The sequence below is a fragment of the Sparus aurata genome, chromosome 14, assembly GCF_900880675.1.
Source record: "Sparus aurata chromosome 14, fSpaAur1.1, whole genome shotgun sequence".
Taxonomy (NCBI): Eukaryota; Metazoa; Chordata; class Actinopteri; order Spariformes; family Sparidae; genus Sparus; species Sparus aurata.
The window spans coordinates 14,844,676-14,864,271 of NC_044200.1; the positions used below are offsets into that span (position 1 = coordinate 14,844,676).

The 19,596-nt window shown below is 39.0% G+C and overlaps 1 protein-coding gene across 19 annotated transcripts in view; it reads left to right on the forward strand.

Moving 5' to 3' along the window:
• The window catches only part of cacna1c (calcium channel, voltage-dependent, L type, alpha 1C subunit), a 196,602-nt gene that overhangs the window by 147,409 nt on the left and 29,597 nt on the right, over positions 1 to 19,596 (forward strand). For 16 of the 19 annotated variants that reach the window (XM_030439633.1, XM_030439637.1, XM_030439638.1 and 13 more), the window contains 20 exons: positions 2,454 to 2,614; positions 2,795 to 2,868; positions 3,024 to 3,175; positions 3,370 to 3,571; positions 3,679 to 3,799; positions 4,117 to 4,231; positions 4,874 to 4,991; positions 5,107 to 5,176; positions 5,533 to 5,665; positions 5,841 to 5,970; positions 7,253 to 7,312; positions 7,634 to 7,740; positions 10,677 to 10,764; positions 10,881 to 10,988; positions 11,085 to 11,137; positions 11,241 to 11,387; positions 11,553 to 11,754; positions 12,270 to 12,428; positions 12,516 to 12,626; positions 14,953 to 15,036. In XM_030439633.1, coding sequence (XP_030295493.1) covers positions 2,454 to 2,614; positions 2,795 to 2,868; positions 3,024 to 3,175; positions 3,370 to 3,571; positions 3,679 to 3,799; positions 4,117 to 4,231; positions 4,874 to 4,991; positions 5,107 to 5,176; positions 5,533 to 5,665; positions 5,841 to 5,970; positions 7,253 to 7,312; positions 7,634 to 7,740; positions 10,677 to 10,764; positions 10,881 to 10,988; positions 11,085 to 11,137; positions 11,241 to 11,387; positions 11,553 to 11,754; positions 12,270 to 12,428; positions 12,516 to 12,626; positions 14,953 to 15,036 — 2,395 coding nt within the window. Of the gene's footprint in view, positions 1 to 2,453; positions 2,615 to 2,794; positions 2,869 to 3,023; positions 3,176 to 3,369; positions 3,572 to 3,678; positions 3,800 to 4,116; positions 4,232 to 4,873; positions 4,992 to 5,106; positions 5,177 to 5,532; positions 5,666 to 5,840; positions 5,971 to 7,252; positions 7,313 to 7,633; positions 7,741 to 10,676; positions 10,765 to 10,880; positions 10,989 to 11,084; positions 11,138 to 11,240; positions 11,388 to 11,552; positions 11,755 to 12,269; positions 12,429 to 12,515; positions 12,627 to 14,952; positions 15,037 to 15,902; positions 15,987 to 19,596 lie in introns of all 19 variants that reach the window. The other 3 variants (XM_030439631.1, XM_030439646.1, XM_030439645.1) reach the window with 1 other exon arrangement.

Genomic DNA, 19,596 nt, shown 5'->3' on the forward strand with positions numbered 1-19,596 from the left:
AGTCTTTTATACCTTTGAACAGAGCCAGGTTAGCTGCCCCCCCCCCCCCCCCCCCCGCTTTCCTGATTTTATGCTAAGCTAGCTGACCAGTAACTTCATATAATACAGTGAATTCTTGCTCCTTTGATAAGTCGGGAAGTTGTCCTTCAAACTATGGTGTAGTCATGAGCTTTTAAGTTGTAATGTGGAAACAACATGGATGCTGCAAAGACGCTGTGTTGTATTTTATTAGTCAGAGCGTTAAAACAACATGTTGAATGTTATTTCCCATATTTGGGTGACAGACTTGCTGCTACACCAGTAAATTCCCTAAAAACAACAAAGTATTGCTTTACCTGACTTGCTTTCAAGGTTAATGCTAATAAATAACGTTTCTAACTCTAACTGGGTATTATAACTAATAACTAATACCATATTACAAATTAAATGATCTGATGATCAACCAGTCATTAACTTTCGTCCACATAAATGACGTCAAAGACAGGGACCAACATGTACCAACATTTTTGGCAACTTTCTTTTCCCATTATTCTGGCACTGCGTGAATATATTTCAGTGGATTTGATTTTCTCATGTAATTTTTTGCAAGAAAGCACGTAAGTCTCCTTCCCAAACCATCAAAACAATAACTTATATTGTCCTCAATTGGGACAGAAAATTACTGTTTGTGGAAAGTCAAGCGAGATATTTTCACATATTACAATCACAGTTATAAAAAAAAGACATGTCTTTCGATGTAAGAATGCATGTCCGCTTGTGTTGTGTTGTGAGTTGTGTCTCATGTAACATTCAGTGTGCGCATCATGGCCAAAACCGCTGCGTGCCATAACTGACTCTAAACAGCTCACACACAGTCAAACAGAAGACACTTGAAACATTGTGTTTGTATCAGCAGAGAGCAAGAGAACCTTTCACATACAGTTCAGTTTATGACAACCAGTGGAGAAATAACGGATGGACACAATAGTCAGTGGAAGAATGGAGATACTTGATTGGGACGGTTAGTCTTTAATCATGTAGTTGTTGTAAATCAAAGCCAATTAGTCCATGATGAATGAAAAGCACTCTCTGGTCATTCTCTGTCATCTTACAAGTTGCCGAATCAACACATCAACTTGTCAGCTTGACAACAACCCTTACACTAACTTCAACACTTTCACTTTGCCAAGGTCATAGGGAGGCATTCTTCTATATATATTTTTCTAACTATAAAGCTGTCTTTACTAAAATCCAGTGTGAACCAATTTCCAGCAAACATTCCTTAAGAAACTGAGACAACCAGAATGTGTTTAATCTTTAGGACTGCATGTCAAAGGTTGCACTGCCAATTTTAAGTTTCTCAACAGAAGATTTAATGGTGGTTCAGCAGATTTTCATACATCAGAAATGTTTAACACAGCTGGATGAATAAATACTTTTCTTAACTTAAGTCACTATAAATCGTGTGGTAGAATGTTTACTAGAGCAGTATCCAGATAGCTATTTTTCTCACTTTGTTTTAAGGCAGTCTATTATTATCTAATTACTGTCTCCTCATTAACTTTGAAGGTAATTTGGAGCAAATTCTGGTAATTACACATTGCCATGTTGCCATTGTCCACCTACTGCACTAATGCTGCTCTGCTTCTTCATAATAAGAACAAAAGCAAGGTTGACTGTCTTCAGGTGTTTTGATAAATCTAATCATTATTATTAATGTTATTACTCAAAAGGACAGTTATCAAAATTCAGTTATGTAATCATTGGTACATGGGCGTTCAAAAAGAAAATGTCATGAGTTAAGTGGACTGGTTCACAGAAATGTGAGTGAAAGGTGTGAAGCTGGCAATTACCAAAAGCAATAACTTTTATTTTCAACAGTCGAGGGCAAGAAAAGTGCAAAAGACCTTCTGTACATCTAACAACGTGTTAAAATGAACCACCTCTTTTGAAGCATGAATTTCCCTTCAAGTATGAATCCCAATATAACACATTTCAGTTAAATTTGGGCCTTCAATCACTTTGTTTTTCCTCATATGGTGCGTATCTCATTCTGCAACAAAGCTCTTCATACTGGCTTTTTCTTGGTGTGAAATGTCTTTGAGGATGACTAACTTTTCTACAGCTCTGCTCTCAAACAACAGACAACCACGCGCCAAGGGCTGATGTCATCACTACCCCGTAGACAGACTAACTGACTCTTTCTTTGTCTTCTCTCTCCTCCGCCGTTTGCTTTTTTACTCTCCTCTTCACTTGTTTCCGTTAATCATCCTTTATTTTCCCTTATTTCTTCTCTGCTCTTCCTCTTAATTTTCTCCCGTGTCTGGCTCTCCTGCTCCCGACTCTCTTTCTCTGCACCGTCCCTTTTTTCTTTGATCTGCCACATTTCTCTCCTTTTTTCCCTGCTTCTTCTGTCGCCCATCTTTCATAACCTCTCCATCTCTCTCTCTCAATCTTTTCTCCTTTCTCTTCAGCCGATACTCTCGGAGGTGGAACAGGCTGTGTAGGAGAAAGTGCCGGGCGGCGGTCAAATCACAGGTTTTCTATTGGCTGGTCATCTTCCTGGTTTTCCTCAACACTCTGACCATCGCCTCTGAACATCACCAGCAGCCTCAGTGGCTAACAGATGTACAAGGTACATAAGCACACCCACACACATACTTTTCATTACATTTATGTACACACAAAGTCACCTCGTTTCATTCAGTCAGTAGCTAAATTATTCACCTTTTTGCATTGCCTTGGCCCTTTTAATCCCTCTCTTACTTACCTTTTCCAATCCCCCTCACTCTTCTCCTTTTTTATTCCTCCTCAGACATAGCTAACAAGGTGTTGCTAGCGCTCTTCACTGGTGAGATGCTGTTAAAGATGTACAGTCTGGGTCTGCAGGTAGGTGGCCAACAGTAACAGGATTTTTCCTCAAAAATAGTTATGCGGGGAAAGACTGCATTTTTATCAAGATTGTCAACATTGTCATCTAATTTTCCTCTGCCTGCAACTTAAGCTGCTCACTTAAGTTTCTCTTTTCTCTTTACTCTCCACAGGCATACTTTGTCTCGCTCTTCAATCGCTTTGACAGCTTCGTCGTGTGTGGAGGAATTCTTGAGACAATTCTGGTGGAAACCAAGATCATGTCTCCTCTCGGCATCTCTGTGTTACGTTGCGTACGCTTGCTGAGAATCTTCAAAATAACCAGGTTTACACAGAAATTTTTACTTCGAATTTTTGAGGAGTTCTGCCGACAAAGAATGTGTATTTCTCTGTCAAGAGAAAAAAGTGGGAAAGAAATGGGAAACACAAGTTTATAAGTCAAGTACATTGTGTATTTCTGACTGATACATATTTATTGATCTGCTTTACCCAAATATTAACTGGATGTCTCTTCCCCAGATACTGGAACTCCCTGTCCAACCTGGTGGCCTCCCTGCTAAACTCAGTACGCTCCATCGCTTCCCTGTTGCTCCTGCTCTTCCTCTTCATCATCATTTTCTCCCTGCTCGGCATGCAGCTCTTTGGAGGGAAATTCAACTTTGACGAGACCCGACGAAGCACCTTTGACAACTTCCCCCAGTCTCTGCTCACAGTGTTTCAGGTAATGATGCTGCAAATGCACCTGGTCTGTTCTGGTCTGGTGTGGTTTTTATATGATTTTCTTCATGATTTTTGTCATTTTTATTCCATTTATTTCTCCCTCCACAGATCCTAACAGGTGAGGACTGGAACTCTGTGATGTATGATGGTATCATGGCATACGGTGGCCCGTCCTTTCCCGGCATGTTGGTCTGCATCTACTTCATCATCCTCTTCATCTGCGGAAACTGTATCCTGCCAAAACAGAGCCCCACACACAGTAGATAGACGGCAGCGTTGTGTCAATGTGAAGAGGGTTAGGAGTGATGAGTGATCTGATTTATAATCCTTATCTAAGACACAGAAGCAGAAGGGAAGGATATGTTTGCATGGGGATACATTTATGAGCGCAAAAATTGTTTGCCTTGGGTCAGTGAGTGTGTCTGCCCGAGCTGTTTGGAGTTCAGTGTCTTTTGGCTGTAGAAAGGTCCCTAACCAAATTCTTATCCAACCACACTGATGATCTGATGGGTCAGCAACATCCTTGACTTCGAACCCTCTGAACAGATATCCTCCTGAATGTCTTCTTGGCCATCGCTGTGGACAATCTGGCAGATGCTGAGAGCTTGACATCCGCCCAGAAAGAAGAAGAAGAGGAGAAGGAAAGGAAAAAGCTGGCCAGGTAAAATAGAAAGAAAAAGAAAGACAGGTAGACAGTTAGCTGAGGAAAAGACCAAAAGACTGGAAGGGGGACGGAGGGAGTGGGAACATCAAGAGAGAGCTATAGCTTTTAGTATCCTGGATAGTTAGCAATGCCCAGAGGCATTTAAGTATGCTGATACTGGAACCTTAAAATCAAAGGACTAAAATGCTTAACAATTAGAACATGAACTATTAGGTTTGTAAGAGAGGCTGACATTTGCCTGCTTTTGCTTTTCTGTCCAAACCAATTTTATTGGGTAATTTTAGCGTCTCATTGTCTATAAAGGTCATTTGTCAGCAATGGTAATGTGAGATTTTATTGCTGCTGAGGAAGATAGTGTTCCCCTCAGCGGCACAAATCATTAAATGTCTCCTTCTTGGGTGCAACACATATTGATCTGAGGAAAAAGTGTGATGGAAAACAACCATTTACCTAACACACTATCCCCTTCATTTGAGCACAGCTGCCCTCTGTGATTGAAATACACCCCATCATTGAAAATCTGAGTTATTTTTTTCCTTCTGGTGATGATGCAAGTCAGTGGATTAACATGGTACCATTATTTGTGAGAGGAGAGGGGGAAAGACGCTAAATGTGAGGTTCTTCTGTCTCTTTATCCAGGTTGGCTAGTCCAGAGAAGCGTCATAACAGCGAGAAACCACCTCTGGAGGAGGAGAAGAAGGAGAAGATAGAGCTTAAGTCCATCACATCTGATGGAGAGACCAACACTGCTATTAAGGTACACATAGACACATACATATCAAGAAATATCCTTCAATAAACGCACAAGTGATGAGCTCTGATGTAGTCAGAGAAATTAATGAATTAAAAATATGTAACGCCCTCACCTGCAGATTAACATGGATGAGTACTGTGGAGATGAGAGTGAAGAGAAGAACCCGTATCCTGCCAATGATTATATAGGTAAAGTGCAAATCAGATGCATGTACTGTGTGTTGAAACGGCGAGATTGTACCCCGCAAAATAACCATCAAGGTCTATGCATAAGACTTTGAAAATATTCTTGAGCTACACGCTGTTATCCAACCATCCAAAGTTCAGATTTTTTCCCTTTTTCTTCTTTTTTCTTCTCATTAGATCTGTAAAAAAAAAAAAAAAAAAAAAACTTTTAAAACTTAAAAGTCCAACATGGTAATACATACAGCTGCTCAATAACTAAACTTCAGTGTTAACAAGTTCCAGTTGTCTCACTTCTTTCATCGTACTTTACTGTCTGCTTTTCTCCTCCTAATTGTTATCCTTCTCCTCCCTGTCATCAGGAGACGATGACGACGATGAGCCAGAGATGCCTGTGGGCCCAAGGCCACGGCCACTATCCGACATCCAGCTGAAGGAGAAGGCCATTCCCATGCCTGAGGCCCGCGCTTTCTTCGTCTTCAGCCACACCAACAAGTAAGAAAACCCTGTAGTTATCCACTCTACCAGCCTCTCTTCTATTTTTTCTCAACTCTGGCTGTTCCTCCCTGTATTTTCTATCCTCTTTACTCCCATCTCTGCATGTTCAGATGATTTATCCTGTCATTTTTGTAACAAGAACCTCAAATATGTTTCTCTTACTCTCTTTTAGATTCAGGGTTCTGTGCCATAAGATCGTCAACCACAACATCTTCACCAACCTCATCCTCTTCTTCATCCTGCTCAGCAGCATCAGTCTGGCAGCAGAGGACCCGGTCAAGAATGACTCTTTCAGAAACCAGGTAACACACACAATAAAAGAAAATATTTTTAAATCACGTATCAAAGTGTAAATACAGGATTTACACTTTCATGGCCGAATATACTGTACATTAAAGCGCAGACAGAGGCAAACATTGTAGTCATCATTAGTTGCCCACACACATTCATTCTGTGCTAAATGGATTATAGCTGACAGCAACATATAGAGGAACCAAAGCTTATTGTGACTGGCCGGTTACACTTAATGAGATTTCTTCCAGAGTAATGCAGCCGTGATTAACTTCATGTTAAGAAGATGTGAAACGCCTGTTAAGCTTTGTTTGCTCAATTTAACTCTTTATTTTTTTAGCCAGACTGGCAACTTAACATGTACGTATATGGAAAGTAATTGTCTCATGTTTAGTTTAGTATTATATTTATTTTTAGTTGCTCACATGCGTCTCTGAGTTCCAAGGTCAAAATGTAACAGCAAAGACTGTGTATATACAGACAAACTCACCACATCACATGTACTGTTTGTATGTACAAAGGATATGACTGCACTGCAGCTGTATACACTAATAGGACACCATATGTTTTATACATTAATGTTGTGTGGAGTTAATGGGTGTAATTTGTGAGCCGTATTCTAATGTAAAAGACTGAGCCCTGTGCATGCTGTATTGGTTTTTCTTTATTGTTTCTTCTCTCAACAAGCAAGACAAATCCCCTGAGGGCTGATAAAGATCAGTTTTATTGTATTTTCCTTGGCTATGGTATAGGCAGCTGTATATTAATCTACCTCAATTAACCTCATTCTGAAACTTTAATGCAATAATACATCCTGTTTCTCAGATCCTGCTCTGTTTTCAAAGTCTATTTAAGTCAAATCGGAATTCATTATCCTTAGACCTGAGCCTCGGCATTATTATTTCAGTGTGTTGCAGAGTCTTCCAGGACTCTGATACAGTTGAGCGCATGTTCAGCTTCGACCCCCTCCTGTTTGCTTTTTTCATTTCAACCGTATAAACAGCACCTAGAAACGGTACATTAGCGCTTACTGGGGACCCTATGAAGCGACAAGAATACTAAGGTGGTTTTAATTCATCCAGACTCGGTTCAGTCACACTTTGGCAAACACAGCTGATGACATAATGTTTCTTTTTCCAACTCAATCAGAAAGCCATTGCACACTGGGCAGGGCAGAAAGCAGTGTTGTTGTTCCATCCCAGGAGTGCTATTGTGTAATGTACATTAGTCCAGCAGTATTATGGAAATGGTTTTTCTAAATTGAAAACAATAACGCTCTTGTGCTGCTTTCAGATCCTTGGCTATGCGGACCATGTCTTTACTGGACTCTTCACCATAGAGATCATTCTGAAGGTAGTGTTTAATGAAGCACGATAAAGGGGGCCATATAATCTCAAAGCACTACAACACATACAAATCATTTCCCTAAAGCATTAACTTTATGTATTTCAAACACGCATAATATTTCCATCTAATTATATTGCATGAGTTGTAAGTAAAGTATATTGTGCGATATATAGTGCAAAAGTATAGAGAATCAACTTTTTCAAGTAGCGATAAGTGTGCAAGCAAACACCAACTACTTTCAGTTAGTATTTAATCCAGTGTTGAAGGTCAGGCAGTCAGGAACACTGCATGGTTGATCGTACTAAGCTGTGAACTTGACCCCTACAGATGACAGCCTATGGAGCCTTCCTCCATAAAGGTTCATTCTGTAGGAACTATTTCAATATTCTGGACTTGGTGGTGGTCAGTGTGTCCCTCATCTCCTCTGGAATACAGTGAGTGTAATATAATGTTTTCTGATGCATGTTTTATGGTGTTGTCCCATTTCAGTTGACTTTTGGATCATAAGCCGCTTTAGCATTTTAATCAAACTTTTGTGCACTGATGTTTACAGTGTTATTTGGCAACAAGTCCCAGCAATGTCACCAGTGACGCTTACGATATCAAATAACACTTGGGTTATTACTAAATAAAACAGGGGCTAGTCAGCCAGATAATGACGAGTGCATGAGACGCTAGTCCAGTCCAAGAACACGCAAATTAATTTGGAAAGCGGCTAAGTGGGGAAACGTTTTCATTTGTAAATTACCTCATGCTTCACACTTCTCTGTATTCTCTAACAACTTTACACTTCATTACTCCCAATCCCTCTCTCTCTTTGTGATGTTTATTAAAAATGTTCTCTGCTTCTCGTAGCAAATAACTCCTTGAAATGCTGTGATATTTTTTCTGATGTTTAATATGCTATGCTACACTCTCTGTCTCAAATGCTTAATAGACTAGACTTCTCGACGTAAGTCCACATTAGCCCGTATTAATAACCCCCTTAACAGACCTTCACCTTAACTGTGTAAAACTGTCACTCTTTTGATTTGGTATTTCTATAGTCTTGGAGAGTTTAGTTGAAAATCCAAAATATAATCTTTGATCTTTTCAACTGGATACATTCCATGGGATTACATTATAATGATAATAAATGGGTTTATTGTTATTATGAACACATGGTATGCTTTTGCATGTGATGCATACCAAAAGGCCTCTTTTAAAGGCACCAGCATTATTCGGTATTCAACAACAGAGTGCTAAACTGTCCTAGGTTGATACTGTAGTCCGTCACTGTTACGTTGATACATTTGTTCATTTATTCTTTGTCAGAGGCTCGGGGGCAGATGAAACACATATTTCTGGATAATCTGAACTCTCCCGGGTTATAGAAATGACACCTGAATGCTAGAACTCAATGGTTTTTGCCTGTTAAAAGTAGTTTTTATGTGGGATTTTTCTTGAATGCATCACAGTCAGATTAATTGTGATTATGCTGCATTTAGTATATGTGAACAAGTTTTTACTGCAGTGTAAGTAATTACTTTACCTTTCCTTTGATACTGTTTTGCTACTGTTACTACCTAATAATAAAGTATCTTTATGGGGATATATTTTATATCTATATATCTATATAATGACGTAATAAGCAAGTTTATAAAACAATCTTAAAAGCAATTACAACATATATGAAAAGTCTGATGTTTTAGCTGACATCCTGTGTAGTTTGATAATATATATATATATAATATAATATAATATAATATAATATGATATAATATTAGAGATAATACTAGTAACAAATGATGAACCTGCTACCTGTGGACAAAATCTGGTCCCGAGGTAGGAGGTTCATCATTCGCCCTAAACCCAGTCCAAAAAAAAGTCTAAAGCAAAACTAGGATACTTTTATGTAACATTTAAAAGTTATGTTTGAAATACAGTTGACATATATATGGATTGTACTTTCACTAGAATATATCTTCGCAGCTGGTTTGACCGTGATGCATTACAGATAACATCCTACTCCACCTGAACTACCTTTAACTACCTTTAAACTTTACCTTCCTGTGTAAAAAAACTGGTCTTTTCCTTACTTTCTGTTTAAAAGTCGACGAAGAGTAATGTCACTCCCCTTAAATCACTCTTTTAACCCTCTATAAAGTCACTCCCTTGAAAGGATACACTGACATTTTGAATACACTTCTTTCTCTCTACCTTTGTCACACTTTGGCAAAATGTTTTTGTATTTGTTCTTCAGTTAACTGAATGACTGGCTTATTAATTAATCTGACATTAAAGGTCAAATATACTGGCAATCTTTATTTTTAACATGTTTTATACCTGTTGATGTCAAGTCATAGTAATTACACTTAAGTGTCAGAGAGTTCAGATTACCGAAGGACCAATGTTCAAGCTTTTTCCAAACATTAGTCTATGATTCAAAATGTCAAAGTATTCATTTGGTTCTTTTGGTTAGTATGTGAAAACTTTCCTTTGAAAGGTCACACTGTTTGACCTTTGGCCTGTACTGACACTCTCTTACAGCACAATAACTCTCTGTTTGCCTGTAAATGTGTGTTTGTGTGTTTGTGTTGGTCTGTCTGTGTAGTACTTGTGTGTGTATGTGTGTGTGTCCATGAATCATGTGTATGTATGTGTGAGTGTTGTCTGGGTTGTACTGTATACCTTATGCATTGTTATTATAGTGTATTGAGTTAACTGTCATGTAATATTTAAAAAACCTGATATTTACAGATAATAACAACTTCTAATTTATCAGATCAGAATACAAACACTATTCTCTAGACGAGGCTAATATATGATAATATTTTATAAGTAAAAAATGAACTAAATCAGACTGTAATCCCTTTTTTTTTTTTTTTTGGCCACCTGATTTTAGCTAAATAAACACGTTGTGTCTTCTTGAAAATGATGTGCACCTCCAATCCCCATTTAACAATCTGAATTTTTATTTCACTCAGTATTGAGAGCAGAAATTATGTCTGACTGCTTTTCAGCATGCTGTACATTCTGTAAAGGAAATATGTTATTTAAATTTATATTCTTGCCCAATTTAAGCCAAACTTTGTGCATTTCTAAAGAGAATCGTGGCTTTTTTCATTTATGAGTATTTTTAGGATTATTTTGTATCATACTTCTCGTTCATTTTCAGTCGTCCAGATCATTTTGATCTCCTTACCTTGTGTGTTGTATCGTCTTGTTTCTTTGAATCATGCTCCAGTTTGATTTAACAATCTTTGACACGGATGCTATTAAAAGCACCCTCCGATTTGTGTTATTCCAACCTTGCTAATATGTCTTTAATTGTAAAATGTTTGTTTAATCACATTGACTGGTCAGCAGTTTAACACATGGTGTGTTTCAGGTCCAGTGCAATTAATGTGGTGAAGATCCTGAGAGTTCTGCGAGTGCTCAGACCGCTGAGGGCTATCAACAGAGCCAAGGGACTAAAGGTTAGCACACTCACACATTTCAAATGCATATTGTTTATATTATCATAAACATACGCGCTTCTTAACAAATAAGACACACTCTTAAGCTTAAACTATAATCTTTTGTGTGTTTCCAGCATGTTGTGCAGTGCGTGTTTGTAGCCATCAGGACCATCGGCAACATTGTCATCGTCACCACGTTGCTCCAGTTCATGTTCGCCTGTATTGGAGTACAACTCTTTAAGGTAAAGAAGACAGGATGTATGTAAAAAGGGAATCCGTTGAAAAATGTTTAATCATGTGTTTTCTTTATTTAATACATGTCTATGTTTTTCCATCAGGGCAAGTTCTTCTCCTGTACCGACACCTCTAAACAGACTCAGGCAGAATGCAAGTAAGAGATCCCTCCTGCAAACAAGCTTGTTAACTCTCTTATATCTTAACCACTGGATAAAACATGGGAATATGTGTTTGTTTGTGTCCACCTGTTTTTATAGGGGTTCCTTCATTATGTATAAGGATGGAGATGTTGGGAAGCCTGAAAGAGCCCAGAGAATGTGGGAGAACAGTGACTTTAATTTTGACGATGTCCTGCAAGGCATGATGGCCCTATTCGCTGTGTCTACCTTTGAGGGCTGGCCAGGGTGTGTGTCTACAAACAAACACAATACACGTCTATTTTGATCTGCATATTGTTTGTACAGTGTGGCTTGCTATTCTTTTTTTTTTTCACTTTTTCAGAAAAGTAACAATCTGAAAAATCTCCAGCTTCCTCCTGTCCTTTAACGAATCTTCCCCCCTTTCCTCAGGTTACTGTACAAGGCCATAGACTCTCACGCTGAGGACATCGGCCCCATCTACAACTACCGCGTGGTCATCTCCATCTTCTTCATCATCTACATTATCATCATTGCCTTCTTCATGATGAACATCTTCGTTGGTTTCGTCATTGTAACGTTCCAAGAGCAAGGAGAGCAAGAATATAAGAACTGTGAGCTGGACAAGAACCAGGTAGCGCCAACTATAATTCAACATGTTCATATCCCTGTTTGTGTGCATAACTGCAGTTTTAAGCTTTTGATTAGCAGCAAGATAGAGTTTTCAGGTTACGGTAGAAGAGTTATTCTGCTTCTCTGACTGAAGTTGAAAAGTCACGTTGTCATTCAGGAGGCACAAGGGAGAGAGAATGGAGGCCAGGCAGTGGGATGAGGAGAAGCTGGAGAAGCTGAACAGGAATTTTAGGGGCTGAAATACTTCAGGAGTCTAGCCAGGAGGGAGCTGCAGCAGTTCAAACAGAGAATGAGGGGAAAGCTTAAAGAAGTAGCTGGGCAGAAACTCTGCAGCTGTTCTATGTGATGCACAGAAAACATTGAAGAATAGTTTTGGGTGGAAAAGAGCTTTTGTAGACTTTCCAAATGACAATTGTACATTTTTTCCTCCGTGATGTTCTAAAAGTGACAAAGCTACATCACCAAACCAAAGTTGGTTCATGCTCACGTGTGTCTGTGTATGTGTTTGTGTCACAGCGTCAGTGTGTCGAGTATGCTTTGAAGGCCCGTCCGTTACGCCGCTACATCCCCAAGAACCCTTACCAGTACAAGGTGTGGTATGTGGTCAACTCCACCTACTTTGAGTACCTGATGTTCACACTCATCCTTCTCAACACCATCTGTCTGGCCATGCAGGTGAGCCTCACATGCGTACACTTACAGAAGTCCCATGAAAGTCTCTTTCTTTGTGGACATCACTGAGTTGTTTATGTGTCTTTGCAGCATCATGGACAGACCAAGAATTTCAATGATGCCATGAACATCCTCAACATGCTCTTCACTGGACTTTTCACTGTGGAGATGATCCTTAAACTGATCGCCTTCAAACCCAGGGTAGGTCCACTCCCCTAGCTGCAGAATAGGATAACACTCGTGTATAGCTCAGTAGAGAAGAGCAGCATAGAAAATGAAATCTTCTGGAAAAAGATTTTATCAGATAAATGTATGCTAACCAGTTAATAGAACAGAATAGTCAGATTTACTTTTGGCATAAAATCTCATTTATTGCTGTATATGTAACTGTAGATTTCTAATCCCTATTTTATTTCCTCCTGATGATAATTACAATTTAATAGATTCAAAACATGATTAGTGGACGGCGTCATGCAGTTTTTAATTTCACTGCTCCCTTGTTATCCTGCTGTTGTTGCTCGTGGGTTTATTGGTCTAATCTCAGAACTTCCTGGTGCATCAGCTATTTAAACATTAGCAGATGGGAATGTTTCCCCCGATTACAACACGGTTAATGGAAAATCCTTGAACAAAATCAATAGGCAAAATGTAGTTTAATGTTAAATCTTTAATCTTATCTTTATTCTTGGACAATATAGGTTGTAAATCAAGAGATGAGTACAGGAACAAGTGTTTTATCCCTCTAGTATACATAGCATGTTGCTGGGTTAGTTTTGCTTTTTCTTTAATCTAAATGTGAAGTTAATTGTTGGAAGTTAGTTGTTTGTCAGAATTAATTAATGTCATCCACAAAATTGTCACTATTTGGGAGGTTTTTTAGTTACTAATTAAAACTGTGTTATATTGTTTCTATCCAATTAGCTCCAAAATCCAAATCATGTTCTACAAAATGCACCCTTTTATTAATGTGGATAAAAGATGATTTTCTACTAATAACCTTTGAAAATAATTATTTACTTGTGCTATTTAGTCTGAGTAAGATGTGCAAGACTTGGAGTGTTTCCTGCACAGGCGGATTGAGTTGGAATTCATGCAGGAAAACCTTTAAGATTTGGGAATATACTTCATGCTGTTCTATATGTCTGTATCTAATGTTTACCTTTTTAGATTTTTAAAAGCATTTGCAATTTGCATCTTTACAAAGTGTAAAAGATATTCAATCTGATACCTTTTTTCCTTGTATCATGAATTTAGATATGTGCAGCATGAAGATATGTTCCCAAACCATTTTTAACAACACCAATGCATAAGTTACAACTTTAGGATGTGGACTGACCTCAGTAAACTCTTCCTTTAAACAGCGGACATACGCATGACCAGCTCACTAATACTTTTACTTCTCAGGTATAACAGTCGCCAGCATACATTTGAAAGGAGCTCCAGTAACATTTACTGTGTGGAAAAGATGCCTTAATGCCTTTGGACTTTTTAACAGGTTTCACAGTCTCAGCCTTCCGCTTCAGGGAGCGTCATGGATTTTTTCAAATGTTTCTACTCTCTTTTTGGTCTGTTTTTTACTGTGTTGTACAGTCCTGAATGTCAGAACACAACTGTTTCTGAACTGATGTGCGTCAATGTTAGTTTGATAAGAGTAGATGTAACCACTATACATCAGCATTTAGGTACTAATGCTGAGCTCTGTTTTACTAATGTTTACCCCTGTTTTTTTTACATTAATATTCTTATACCTGAAAACAACTTAATTCAAACTACTATAGAGTCCAAAGATGCCTCGTAGTATCTGCATAATTCCAGTGGGTGCAGGTGAAGTTTGGCAAGCGGAGCTTTTGCAATTTGATGATGATGCCTCAGCTGCTGAAGACAGATGACAAAGCTTAAAATAGATTATAAGGCTGATCGTCTCTCAGCGTCTCTCTTACTGCCACTTTGATGCAAACAATTGAGTGGGATTTGTTATGTACAGTATGAGTTACACAGCTATTGCAGAGGTTCACAACAGTGTAGAGTCTGTGTAAAATATGACTTCCAAAAAGACAAGTGCAAGTATACTAAAGCCGTGTCTCTACACCAGAACATAACACAATCATTTAGCCTGAAACTATGTGTATGCTTTTCATAAATGCTCACGTTGCACCACTCCTGATGATGAATTGCCCACAATAAGTTAAGCAAACAAAGTGGTCTTTCAGTTTAATCACTGCCGCAGCATTACTGAATCGCCCCAAGATACTGTAACTGCTATCTAACACGCCATCCTTAACAGAGCAGGAAATTCAGCTGCACTTAATGATCAGATACAGCAACGGAAATAAGTTAATTCACTTTTCTAGAATTAAAATTCTTTCTTGTGTTGGCTCATCAGCTGATTTTTCTGTTTCCTCATATAACCACCATAATAGGGCTGCGAAGTAGCAGCAGATGTTGTTTTCCTTCTAACCTACCTTTCTTACCCTCCTCCTCCTCCTCCTCCTCCTCCTCCTCCTCTTGCTCACCTCATCCTGTGTAGGGGTACTTTAGTGATCCCTGGAATGTGTTTGATTTCCTCATCGTAATTGGCAGCATAATAGACGTCATTCTCAGTGAGATCAACGTAAGTACGATGCCCACTCTCACTCTCCTTGTCACTTCCTCTTTCTATCTGTCTTGTGCCCTCTTGCCTCCTCTGAATCTTTCATTTCCTGCCACTCTGCTCTCCTTTGTGGCTACTCTGTGTTGTGCTGTCTCTCCTCTTCATCTCTCTTCTTTCTTTCTTTCTTTCTTTCTTTCTTTCTTTCTCCTCCTTCCTCTCTCCCTTCTCCATCCAACTCCAAGATGGCCGCTGCTACTCAGGGGAACCCCCAGCGCAAGGGTTCCCAAGCAAGAACAAGCTTCTTCCAGGGTTTCATAAAAAGTCCCGTGAAAAGAGGCAGGGTTTAGTTTTGATTTCTGTCTTGCGTCCTCCTTCCTTATTCCTAACAGTATGTTCTCGGGTTCTTCTTTTTTTTCCTTCCATTTTTTGTCCGACTGTGACATGTCCTCAAGTTTGATTCCCTCACTAACTGAACTAACTCACTGACCAATCACAAACAGACTTACACACCTTTTCATTTTTTTAACTGCAGCAACAGGGGTGTTTTTTTTTGTTGTGATTTTGTTGCAATTTGTTCTTTACTGTTGTTGTTGTTGTTGTTGACATTTTCCTCTCATGGACAAGCATGACCGAATGCCGCTGCTCTTCCTCTGCTGTCCATCTCTTTTAGACTGCCCCTTGTTTTCTTTTTAATTTATAAACTTTTGTTGATTCTTTCCCTCTCTCCTCCAACTAAAAACTCCAGTGCTCATGTATATAATGTTTTTATCTTATTTTTCTCTTCTCTCCTTTGATTTACGTTCTTTCCATCTTTTTAAATGTCTTATGTTCTGTCCTTTTCTTCTGTTGTTTTTTTTTTCTTTTCTGTCCTTTCCACCCCTACGCAGCATTATTTTGTTGATGCATGGAACACATTTGATGCCTTGATAGTTGTGGGTAGCATTGTTGACATAGCGATCACTGAGGTTAACGTAAGTAGTCCAACTCCCTCCCTCCCTTCCTGCCTGCCTGCTCTGCCATTCCCACACACACAAACAGACCGAGCACCGATACCCATCTCGCATGCTTTCAAATGATTAGGAAACTTCAGCTGCACCACATTTGAACTTAAAAGGCGGCTGAAATCTGGCAGTGAAAACAGCCAGATGTGGTGCAATCAAAACAGAGCAGAGAGTCCTCTTAAGGGTTTGTGTAATTTAAAACATATGAAACAATACATTTTACATTAGGGCTTGGACAGCTTTGACCATAGACATCTAAATAATCATTTAGAGATGGTCAGTTTGATTTATAATGAATACATTGGCTTTTTGGAAGCTTATATTATCATAACTTCATCATATATGCATTTTTTTAAATGTGATGTTGACAATAGTGGAGTCTGCAATCCTGTTCTTGATGTTCCGCGTTGGCATTCCTCCACGTTTATCTTCAAGAGCGTAATAAGGTTGCAAATAAAACATTACAGTTTTATTTTCTATAGATTTTATAATATTTGAAACTGCTTCAGGTCGGTATTTGTGCCTCGGTCTGCTGAACATCAATAGCATCAAAAACTATTGCATTTGCCAATAGAACCTATTGCATTGTCTCAGCACTTGGTTTGTTTTTACATTTGGTTTATTTGATATTTTGTCATTGCCACAGGGGATTGTGTCCATTCCCCTGGCATGATGGACACTGTATAGCATGACAGATGTAAAGGTGGCATATCAAGGCCTGGTACTGCATGGAATGTTTTCAGAAAAGATTCACATTGCTGAAAAAGAAAGGAATACAGGAAGATAGATTCTCATTTTTGAACAACAGTGTTTGACCTCAAGAGGTCATGAAACTCTCTCAATTCATAAATTACCAGGGAAACTTTAAATTCAAATGAGAAAGATACAAGTTGCAGTTGCATTTTCTTTTTTTTGTCCAGCAATAGCAATGCGCAGACATGAGGAACAATTTGATCCATAAATGGATTTACTCAGGACCTGTGAAATTTATGTAAATGTATGTATGAATTCATTTATTATCGACGTGGAGGCCCTATGGTCAACAGTGGGGCTGAATAAGAATGAATATCCCAAACACAAGTCAAATGTTGAGTGTCTATCTTATTTACACTGCAGGGATAATTGGTGTTTTATTCATGTGATATTCAAAATGCTCTTTGGCAGGCGAATAGTCTGAGAGTCAAGCAAACTGCCTACTGTGGCAGCTTGAGTCTACAGAACTAGTGGCAAAAATCTGGTGAAAATGCGTCCGGGGTCTCAGTATAGCTCAAGTGGCAGCTCAGTAGGTGGAGGCAGCTCTATATGAGTCTCACTCTGATATACTGTCTGTGTGCCAGCTTGTAAAGGCACACATACTGTACCAGCCTTGCTGGGTTTCTACTAAGCAATTATAACATACAGCATCCCATCTCTCTGTGGATCATCTTCTAAATGCAGTAATTTGCAGTTAATTGTAGGTAATTATTTCTTAATTGAATTGCTGTTCTGGTGTATCACCACAAAATAAACCCAACAACATTGAACCTGATGGTCTCAGTCATTTCCAATCTTCTTTAGGTTCTTCTTCTCTTCTTTTGATTTAGTAGATTATGGTCCTGTATAGAGTAAAATAAACAGAAAAGCAGGGTATGATGTAGGGCAGGGCTATCTTCTGACTGGCAAGTTGCCACCACAGCGTGTGAAGCGTTCTCAGTCAGATCCGATCAAGATATACTCCCCAGCTCCACCCTCTCATCCACAAATGATCACGTCTTGTTCCAAAAAACTAAGATGGCCACCATAATGCCAAAATCACCAAAACCCAATATCACAGTGGATTTAAGCTTCACCAGTTTTAGATTATGTCACATTGACTGTAGATACACGTATACCACATGTTGATGCGCATTAAGTACGGTTGGATGAAATCCCATCACACCCTCAGCCTGCTGCTGGTTTGAGGACATGAAGCAAAGAAAAGATACGCACAGGGGTACACCGGTATGTTCCCCCTCAGTGGAATGCAGTGTGTTTCACCTCAGACAGCACTGGTCAGGCATACAAATAAGGTTAGTGTATCCCTGGGGTGTTTGAGCTTGGCAGTTGTTTTCGTGCCTTTAGGAAGGGAATCCATTTGTCCCCATGAGAGGCTGACAAAGCTGCTTAGAAACGACACTGGGTAATTTCCAATCTGTACTTGGATATTTTATGTTTTTTCCGTTGTTCAATGTCGGGGAATCATAAAAGCATCATAAATGTTTATTATCTTTTTGTTGCCTTGCAGATACTGAATTTCAAGTAAAGTATATTCACATACAAAGAGCATATAATTACGTAATTAAATAGAGAGACAAAATCAATTTAATATGACATTTCTGTCAGGAACTGACACCATTTAATCACTGATTGATTAGCTGCCTTAGTACTGATGTTCGTTGGGCCAGAGATATACATCTTTGTCATCTATACAAGTCACTGATGTTGCACTTAACACTTTGGTTTGGAGTCTGCCTTTGATTTGGTTTGCAGTTCTTTTTGAATGATTCATTATTTTTCTCTCTCACCCCTAACCTAAAGGCATGCCCCAAGTCTTTTATTTTTCTTCTTCTCCTCTAGTGTATTTTCTTTTAATGATTTGGGTGATGAGATACCCAAGCTACCTTTTCTATCTTTCTTTTTTAAGAAACCCTCCGCACTTTAATCCTGTGAGAACTCTTTGACTGTTTTTGAACTGGGACCCGGTCACTCAGACATTTTAGATTTTAGCCCACTACTGCATTTCATCAGACACTGAAGCACAAGTGAATGCTTTTTAACGTACTGAGCAATGCAATTAGAAACCAATAGCGGCAGCTTGCCAACAACTACCTCTCTGTCATTGCATTCCTAAGTACACATTGAAGTGCAGTAACGGGCCAGCTTTTAAAATGTTTCCACTTTGCCTTTAGTAAATATTAAATGGCCAAAAGAGCCTGTTTGAGTGCACCCACTTCGCTGCTCTGTTGGGTGCTTGTTGACTTAGATTAGATGCACATTTTGTGGTCTTTGAATCAGAATCCTTTCCTTAATCCTGGGTCTCTAATTCTCCCCAGCAACCTGCGGGTGCTTCTTAAATCTTACATGGTTTCTTTTATGTTTTTTTGTTTTGGTTTGAGTAGAAGTAGTGTGAACAGATTGGTAGTGGTTTGCTCTGAGCGTCGTCTTGCAGAGGATGCCAGTATGGACTGCATCTATTTCTCTTTTTCTTTCTCTCTATCCGGAATGCCTCCTCTTCTCCTCTTCATCTCTCTCCTTCTCCTTCTGAGCTTTTTCGGTTCACTTATCTCTTCTTTTATGGACGTTTATCTCTCTCTTTCTCTGACTTCTTTCTCGTTGGTTTGCGGTGTTGCTTGCTCACCTGAGATGCAAGCTGGGTGACATGGGTCTCATGCTTTTCATATACCCTTAGAGGCCAGCCAGTTATCTGCTATAAATTTAAAAATTCATTCTGATAATAGTTGTGTGTTTTCATCAAAACACATTTAACATTAAATGAGAATGCACGTCACAGTATTACAACGTTACGATAAATGGATAAAAAGCAAAGAGGTGTGTAAACCTC